This window comes from Paralichthys olivaceus, chromosome 19 (assembly GCF_024713975.1).
Source record: "Paralichthys olivaceus isolate ysfri-2021 chromosome 19, ASM2471397v2, whole genome shotgun sequence".
Lineage (NCBI taxonomy): Eukaryota > Metazoa > Chordata > Actinopteri > Pleuronectiformes > Paralichthyidae > Paralichthys > Paralichthys olivaceus.
Window position 1 is genome coordinate 5575541 of NC_091111.1, and position 8973 is coordinate 5584513.

The window sequence follows — 8973 nt, forward strand, 5'->3', positions numbered from 1 at the left end:
TGGAGGTAGTTCATGTTCGTTTTTTTCTGTTGTTTTATTACGTTTGAAGAATTGGTCACCAGGTACTTCAGTTGTTTCGTATTTGGCTGCAATTTTCATTTTTGGGTGAACTATCCCTGTTAGACTTTACAATGTATTTTTAAAGTAAGTAATTTCATATAAATGGAAAATATCAGTCTTATGAAATAGCAAATTATTGTTGTGTGACTGTCGAATAAAAATGTATCCGCTGGTGTCAAAAGTAAGACTTTTTCATTTTTTAAATTTAGTGGAAGTATTCAAATACTTTATATATTCCCCTTAAAACTGACTTGTAGTACTTTAGAGTACTTACATGACGTAAGTACTTCTGAAGACACAGTTGTAGTATTATATCACCATGGAAACAACGCAGGCCTCTCACACCGGATGAAGTTCTGGTCCCTTCAATTAAACTTCCGGGTGGAAACTGTGTGCATGAAGTAGAATCTGCCTGTAACATTCATCTGGACGAACTTTGTCGGCCACGCTAACCTGTGTAAAATGTCCCGAGGCTCGAGTGCGGGGTTCGACCGGCACATCACCATCTTCTCCCCCGAGGGAAGACTCTACCAAGTCGGTCAGTGCGCGGATGTGTCCAGACAAAAGCCGGCTCCGAGGCTCACCTGTTTGCTAGCTAGCTAAATGCTCTGTCATGGTTCGCTTAGCTTAGCGTGGCTTGGCTTCTAGCTGGTAAAGAGAAACGCCGCGCCGAAGCGAAAGAAGCGTCAGATGCGACCACTAAAGGCATATTAATGTCGTGCGAGTTGTCACTGAACGTCTAGTTCTCTGATAAAAGCTGGAAACGAGACGCGATCAAAACAGCTAGCTGGCTAGTAGGGTCGTTAGCACGGTTAGCATTGCAGACAAGCAAGCTGATTCATTGCTTTCAGTCACAACTTACTGTTTATGCAAATGTTGCGCGATGTAAATGTTAGTGATATTATTTTATTTTACAAAAGGTTCTTTATAATGATCACACATTGCCTCCATTACGTCATTTTTACGTAACCCTGAATACGAAACATACGCCGGGTCGATGTGCTGCAGGTCGGTTCTAGTTGATCCAGTCTGTTCTGAGCTGGACACAGAGTTTGGTTGATGACATCTTATCACCATCAGCTACTACACAGATCCTGAAGTTGCACCACAGGCTATTTACTGGAGTGAAGTGAACAATTGCACATAAACGGCCTCAAACTGAACATGCAACATCAGCTGATCCATGTTTCCTGCTGAGGGAGACACCAGTGTGTGTTTGTACATGTTCACCACACTGTGTGGGTTTTAGTATCACTTATAAAACGTCCATTATTGTTGTCTGATCAACTTACATGTGCACTCGTCTCGTGCTTGTTTGCAGAATATGCTTTCAAGGCCATAAACCAAGGTGGACTCACATCAGTAGCAGTCAGGGGGAAGGACTGTGCGGTTGTTGTAACACAGAAAAAAGTTCCGGTGAGTTTACATCATGTTGTTTTCATATGGTTCACGTCACTCACATCCTCCTGCAACCACAACAGCAGGTTCTTTCTCATTGTAGCGTCCATCGTGACAATGAATTTCAAATGTACAATACGTTTTCTTATGTTCATGGCAGCTTAAAGCTGGTCAGTCAACAGTGCGATTGACTGTACATCTTGTGTTCGTATTCGTCAGTTTCATTATATTCATCTTCCCTCTGTTAAACACTCATAATTCACAATTGAAAACTTTTTTGCATTAAGATTTTATGTTTTCAATGACATTAATAAGAGCGGAAATAGTTAAGGATGTACATCATATTTTAGAGCCTAAATTGGGTTTAAAATGTACAATGAGTATTTTATATTATATGAAAGTTATATTGGATAATATATTCTCGTTCCTTAAAATATCAGTCTTTAAACCAGCAAGTGTACAAAGTAAACAATTTATTTTGATCATGTTTATATTATATTATTTTGTATGTGAGTCAGCTTTTATTATATTTATACTCATGATCACTTCTATCTTTTAATGCTGTCAGAGGGGCAGTTTGATATTTACACATGTGGGGTGTATATTTAAAAAAATGATTTTCATAGGAATACCCATGCAAACATAGCAATGACGTCAAACAATGAAGCAACGTTCGCCTTCTCATGAACTTTTCTTGTTTTAAACAGGACAAGCTCCTGGATTCCAACACAATGACTCACCTTTTCAGAATAACAGATAATATTGGATGCGTAATGTCTGGAATGACAGGTAAGGAAAAGATGTTTCTACAACGAAGGAAATTAGTTATGGATCCTAAGGTTTCACTATTTTGTGTGGGGAAAATCCTGTAATTTTAAGGTTCAGTGTGTAGAATTTAATGATATATACATGTTGCAGCTAAACAAAAGGTGTTTAGTTTGTCCAGTTTGGAGGACCTGCTCCTGATTTAAATATAAAGGGCCCATTCTAGGGTAAAGAAAACAACCTTTCATTACACACTAGTGAAAGCATCACTAGGTTTATTCTATTTCCAATAGATCCCTTTCACCTTAATCTTACACACTGGACCTTTAATGTCATATAAAATGCACAAATTTAAAACAACCTGAAATACAAAAATGTGGGTCAAATTTTGACATTACTACAGTTTTCAGCAGAGACAATTACTTAGTTACTCACAGTTACTTGTGGCTTCTTTGCATTTTCTGCTTCTCTTTACTTTCTCTTATGAAACTGTTGTCTGAGAGTGGCTTATTTAGAAGAAACAGTAACATTTATATCACTCGGATTAAAAATCCAGATGAAATCCAATTCAAACCTATCTACGTAGTTCTTAAAATTTGGGATTTTAAATGATAAAAATTGAAAGTAATGAGCCCTACTCACCATTTGACATTTCTGTTACTCATCTAGGTTTTTAACCATGAGGTCTGACTTTCTATGAACATCATTGCTTGAAAGATTTAAAGCACCATAGTTACTGTATGACAGTTTAATGGACGCTCTAAAACAAATCAGCCTCTCTTCTCTCCCCCTCTTCAACGTGCTCTGACATCCAACAGCTGACAGCCGGTCCCAAGTGCAGCGAGCTCGCTATGAGGCGGCCAACTGGCAGTACAAGTACGGTTATGAGATTCCAGTGGACATGCTGTGTAAGAGAATTGCTGACATCTCACAAGTCTACACGCAGAATGCTGAAATGCGACCACTGGGCTGCTGTACGTATAGATGTGTTTTTATTTGCTATTGTTTATTTTCGGTGAACGCTTGTTAACAGCAGCTCTCCTCTTAAACACAGGTATGATCGTGATCGGCATAGACGAGGAGTACGGCCCCCAGGTGTACAAGTGCGACCCAGCAGGCTACTACTGCGGCTTCAAGGCCACCGCTGCTGGAGTCAAGCAGACAGAAGCCACCAGCTTCCTGGAGAAGAAAGTGAAAAAGAAACTGGACTGGACCTTTGAACAAACTATTGAGGTGTGTCAGGACAATGTTTCGCTGATTGCACAGGTTGATTAATGAGGAATGTGAATGTAACTTTAAAGGTGCTTTCCAGGTGTGTGGTGTCAATTAAAGCAATCAATTTTCACATCAAGTCATGCGATCTAATAAAAACATAATCCTGATCTTGTCTTCCTCCTAACATATCTATTCTTTCTCTTTCTCTGCTTTTAGACGGCAATTTCTTGTTTGTCAACTGTTCTTTCCATTGACTTCAAGCCCTCTGAGCTCGAGGTGGGCGTCATCACAACACAGGACCCCAAGTTCAGGTAAAAGACAGTCAATACATAATAATAATAATGTATATTTATACAGCAACTTTCGTACAAAAAATGCAGTTTAAAGTGCTTTAAAATCAAATCAAAGACATTTAACAGATATCCATGTGGTGGGGATCAGGTTTATTATAGTTAACGAAAACTAAGACTAAAACTAGCAATAAAAAAATACAAATGAAAACTAAATAAAAACTAGAATGATCAATGCAAAACTAACTAAAACTAAACTGAATTGCAGATAAATTCAGCTTCGTTTTCGTTTCGTTTTCTCCCTCGATTACTGAAATCGACTAAAACTAAATAAAAACTAGACTGAAAATAGTCGATTCCTCAAAAAAAAAAACTAAACTAAAACTTCAAAATCACTTGTTGAACTAACTAATACTAAACTGAAATAAAAAAGCAAACTGAAAAACTAAATGAAAAGTAAAACGAATGAAAATTTCAAAACTATAATAACCTCGGTAGGGATGAGTCTTTTCTAGTACCTTTTTTAAAGTTACTTTCCAAAGGGGTTCTAAGAATATAATTACTGTCAGTGGGTCATTTGTCACAAAAACACCCTGTTTTATTTATGTATAATGTTTTATCATATCTTGTTTTTACACTTCTCATCTGCAACATTTTCATTTTTGTATATATGCTCTAATGTTGTGTGATCTTCAAATTGCTTCTGTTTCCTATTGTAGCAGCTTCAAAATGTATTTCAACTAATCAACAACTAAAATAATCGACTACTTGTCACACCTTTAAAGTAAAAATAGATTTTGGACTTAAAATGTATGATTAAATAATTGTATTAATTTGTTGATCTTTTCCCTCCAGGATTCTGACAGAGACTGAAGTGGACACCCACCTGATGGCCCTGGCAGAGCGCGACTGAGCGAGCAGACAAGCGTCACCTGTTGGATTAAAGTTAGAGCATGATGGGATATGCAGTTCCCAGATGGAGGCCGGTGTTATCTTTGTTTGCTGTACATTTACCCCACTGTTTCATTCAACAATAAAAAAAAACAAGTTTTTGGAGTAAAAAAACGTTTTTCCTTGATATGTTTTTATTGTGGAACTTTTGCATCGTTAGTTTTTTTTCCTAACACACACACGCACACAGAACAGACGTTTGAACCCCTGGCCATGTAAACTAATTCCTTTGTTTCAGCAGCTGTGTTTTCATCGGTCGATTGAATTTAGCTGCAGAGGGAAATGGAACATGAGCGGGTGCAGAGCTTTACCTCTGAGTTTCCTGTTGTGGCACAAAGAAATCACATGACATACACTAAAGTTGTGTGGAGAGGTTATTCTAGTACACAAACCGCTATAGACGACATCTGACCTCATTTTCTCTCCATTTTTGTCTTTTCCACGCACCTTTATCATGTCAGAAATATGAATTCAGCTCAGAGGATATATTTCACAATAGTGACTTTCAACACAATTTGATCAGAAATTATTTTAACAGGTCGTCACTGAGTCATTCTTAGTTGCTTCCTACCAATCTCGTCACATCAGCACTTGTCCCCCTAACTTCTCAGAAGCGAATCCAGCTAAAATTGTAAAATGCTCTTAAAGTTCCGAATGCAATCATCATTTTCGGGACTTTTTACTAATGTTTACATTATTGTGTAATTTCCAATCTTCCTAAGTAGCTGGTCCTTGGTCCACAGAAAATCCCCCCACACAATTAAAAGTTTACAGCCCTGAGGATAATTACAGCTATTAAACCTTATCACTGAGTTAAATGTTACTTCAAGTCGAGCTTGTTCCTCCTGACTTGAAAAATTCCACTCCAAGTGTCACCTTGACACAGGGTTAAGAGTAATTTTGTGGCACACACTTCCTTCTTTGTAAATAATATTTCCTCCTTCCAAAATTTCCTTGGCATTTCTACCCGGTGCCTGTTCCCAGCTGCTATTCAGCAGTAGTTCCAGGGTGGGGCGGAATATTTAAGTACATTGTGCTTCTCTTGTTCTGCCCAGGGACTTTCAGCGCAGTGACTCAGAGACCTGGTGACCTCGCCCCAACAAGGAAATCCCAGACTGTTCCAAGTGGTCTGTCTGTCTTCACAAGTCTGGGTGACTCTCTTCTGCGTCACTTTGTGTAAGTGAGAAATGTTTCTTATTTTAAAGTGTGGAAAGGCCGACTGGTCACATGGAAGGAAATAATACTCATGCTGTCCAAGCTCTTTATATTCATAGACTTCTTTTTATTCTGAGCATTTTTGTTAATAGTGCTTAAATTCACACAACATATATAATGTACAGGTACAAAAATAATATCTCTGCATTTACAATATATTACACGTCTGGTATGTACACATCAATATATATTTTTACAGTATAGAGAAAGACTACATGGAGGTCATGGTCTTGCTGGTGTGTTCAGTCCTGTGACCCGGACTGGCTTGGCCCAGTCTGGAACGCCATCTTCATTCATGTTTGGGATCCCGGGCCGGCACCAGTGGACGTGGACCTGGACGGGGGGGACAGACACTGACTTGTCCCTCATCTTTGGGCCGCAGGCAACCCAGTAGCAGCTTCACTGTCGTTGATAACATCAGCGGAGAGATGGTTTTGTTTACTTTCCAAACTTTATGTCATCGTACAACTGTAGGAAAGAGATAAAAAAATGTCAGGGACCTGTATCCTACTAGCATGACTATATGTAACATTTGCTCATGAGATGCCTCATGGTTCTGTTGTTCCAAATCGGATGCTGACCTCGTCTTCCGACAGGTCCAGTTCCTCCATGTCGCTCTCATCCGATTCGCTCTCAGGCAGCTCCCTCAGCTCCTGTGCTGTCCTTTCAAACAGCTGGCAACGTATTTCTTCGTTCTGGCGCCCGTAGGTGAGGTGGTACGCCGTGAAGCCGCCATAGTTCATGCAGTTGACGTCAGCACCAAGGTCAAGGAGGCAGTGAACCAACGTGGGGTTCTGGAGATCCACGGCCAAGTGGAGGGCCGTTCGTCCAGAGCATTGTTCCTACAGGAAACAATTTAGAAAAAGTAACGTTAGCTTCTTGCTTTTTAATTCAGATTTTTGCAAACAATTACGCAGGTTTGTTTTCATTTAGGAGGTTGTGACGCCTACCTGTGTGTTGATGTCTGCACCCAGCCTAACAAGGTTTTCCACCAATGAAATGTAGCCGTTAATGGATGCCAAGTGGAGACAGTTGTGACCTGAGGGGGAAAAAATGAGGAAAGTTCAGTCAACAACCCAAGTCAATAAGCAGAAAGACGAAATCTGCATGTATGTAAAACGTCTATTTTTCAATATGTACCATTGTAGTTGGGGAAGGACACCATGGAGGTGAGGTGCTGCTGGCAGTTTTGTGTGATGAGGCCGAAGCAGGCGAGGGAGCCTCTCTTGCAGGCGATGTGGAGGGCCGTGTTGCCGCAGTTATCTGCCAACCTTGGGTCACAGCCGGCCTTCAGGAGCTTCTCCACCAACAGGGGCTGCTCTGTGATCACTGCTAGATGGAGGGCCGTCTGAGGGGGAGGGCATTCAAATGAAGATTTAATTATTATACAGATTTTTTTAATACCACTTTCTGTTTGAGCTGAAGAAGACAATTATTTGTGTTCGTTTAATCTTGATCTTTGATTATTACCTGTCTCTGGTGGTTCTGGATGTTGAGGAAGGGGTGATTGTGTGACAGCTTGATCATCTGGAGAGCATGTTCAGTAGCTTCGTGAATGATGGCCAAGTGGAGAGGCCTGTGGGGAAGGGGAAAGAGGAGGGGGAGTTTAGTTAAAATAGTGCTTTTCCCCCCATATAAAGAAAAAACATAGGCACTGAGGAAGTGGTTCCAGCCGAATAGGAAAGAACAAAGGCTGAGTAGCAGTGGAGCGTTTCGCAAGAATGGAGTTTTGTCGGGTTATTTCCACCAGTTGTGGCTTGACACATCTGATGCTTTATCAGTTACTGGCAGAAGGCCAGGGACTTTCCTGAACGCGCAACACGGAGTTAAGCACCGCCCCAGCTGCGCACTGAGCCAAAGTCCACACACTGCTGAGTACACACTGTGCTGCCCACATACACGCACGCGCGCGCACACACACTGTAAAATACCTCTCGTCTTCGTGCAACCTTCATGCGTAATGGTGCAAACCACTTCAATGCGCCCCAGTGCACAACTTTCACAGATTTTACGCACAACCATAACATTATGCATATGCACAGTTGCAGTATTAGTGATCCACTAAAGTCTCCACTTACGTGTCACCATCCTCAGTCACCGCACTCCTCCACGGCTCGCATTCCTGCGAGTGATCCCGCGAGTCCACTCTCATGTCCTCAAACTCGCTCACCAGCTCGTCCTCCTTCAGGGAGTCCAGGCCGCTGTCGAAGCGGTCGTCTTGGCACGGCAGCCCCTTCCCCTGCTTAGGGCCCATGTTGTCGAAGTTATAATCCATTTGACCGTGGTTAGACACTCTGTGTACGTCCATGTCTCAGTGGGAGCAGGCTGTGCGTGTGTGTGTGAGTCTCAATCCAGAAGTCAGGGTAGAATGGTGCAGCTGGAGGAGGCGCACTGGGTTTTGTGCCGTCGCTGGGCGGAGCCTTGGCGGGGATTTCCACTTGACTTATCTTAGAAAAAGCAGAGGGAAATCACACGGAGCTGTGCTTTTGTGACAAAAATCCCCCCTCACACAGACTCAGAACGAAAACTTGTAGTTTCCTATTCAACACTTATTTGACCTGTGATGTAGGTTAACTAAGACACTATTTATTTCAGTGAATGGGGCACGGTGTGCATGAATGAGAGAAAGAAGAATTCCCTTCTGCACTGGGGAAAAAGTTTTTTTTAAAGTGGCTAACCAAAGTAGGACTGCATATTTTCCATCTCATACCCCTGGCCCGATTTGGCCAAATTTAAATTTGTCAAAATAAATAAGAATCAGTGTTTTAAATATGGTTCAGTTCAAGGTTAGCCCACACCTACATAATTAACCACATTGTGTTATCATACATGAATCTCTTGGTCATCTTAATCAGACAAGAGATGCAAAGCTCATTCATACTTGTCTTGTTCTACATGTAAATACCACAAAATACAAGGAATCTGTTTTATTCCCCCCAAATAAACAGATTTTTATTTGATTGTACATGTTTTCTTATTTATGTTTATCTACCTATGATTTCCACAAATGTCTTGTCTGTCTGTATGTCGAATGCAAATCTCAAGAGAAGTTCTTCTAACTGGCAGTGTCAAATTTAGC

The 8973-nt window shown here is 40.9% G+C and overlaps 2 protein-coding genes across 2 annotated transcripts; one reads left to right on the plus strand and one right to left on the minus strand.

Annotated features, from left to right (window-relative positions):
* Positions 1-347: 347 nt before the first annotated feature.
* On the plus strand, positions 348-4793 carry LOC109632278 (proteasome subunit alpha type-6). Its single transcript, XM_020091482.2, has 7 exons — positions 348-598; positions 1382-1476; positions 2166-2247; positions 3042-3197; positions 3278-3456; positions 3655-3749; positions 4584-4793. The coding sequence occupies exons 1-7, from the start codon at positions 523-525 to the stop codon at positions 4639-4641; spliced, it is 741 nt and encodes a 246-aa protein (XP_019947041.1). The 5' UTR covers positions 348-522; the 3' UTR covers positions 4642-4793.
* Positions 4794-5940: 1147 nt separating this feature from the next.
* LOC109632273 (NF-kappa-B inhibitor alpha-like) lies at positions 5941-8353 on the minus strand. The gene is made up of 6 exons (XM_020091475.2): positions 7973-8353; positions 7365-7470; positions 7035-7242; positions 6845-6933; positions 6476-6736; positions 5941-6362 (listed from the first exon to the last, which is right to left on the minus strand). The coding sequence occupies exons 1-6, from the start codon at positions 8200-8202 to the stop codon at positions 6333-6335; spliced, it is 924 nt and encodes a 307-aa protein (XP_019947034.1). The 5' UTR covers positions 8203-8353; the 3' UTR covers positions 5941-6332.
* Positions 8354-8973: the final 620 nt, after the last annotated feature.

Coding starts and splice junctions, on each gene's coding strand:
- LOC109632278 (XM_020091482.2), top strand. CDS start 523: ATGTCCCGAGGCTCGAGTGCGGGGTTCGACCGGCACATCACCATCTTC. Junction 599..1,381: donor GGGAAGACTCTACCAAGTCG/GTCAGTGCGCGG, acceptor GCTTGTTTGCAG/AATATGCTTTCAAGGCCATA. Junction 3,750..4,583: donor ACACAGGACCCCAAGTTCAG/GTAAAAGACAGT, acceptor TTTTCCCTCCAG/GATTCTGACAGAGACTGAAG.
- LOC109632273 (XM_020091475.2), bottom strand. CDS start 8,202: ATGGACGTACACAGAGTGTCTAACCACGGTCAAATGGATTATAACTTC. Junction 7,243..7,364: donor TCCAGAACCACCAGAGACAG/GTAATAATCAAA, acceptor CCTCCCCCTCAG/ACGGCCCTCCATCTAGCAGT. Junction 6,737..6,844: donor GTGCAGACATCAACACACAG/GTAGGCGTCACA, acceptor TGTTTCCTGTAG/GAACAATGCTCTGGACGAAC.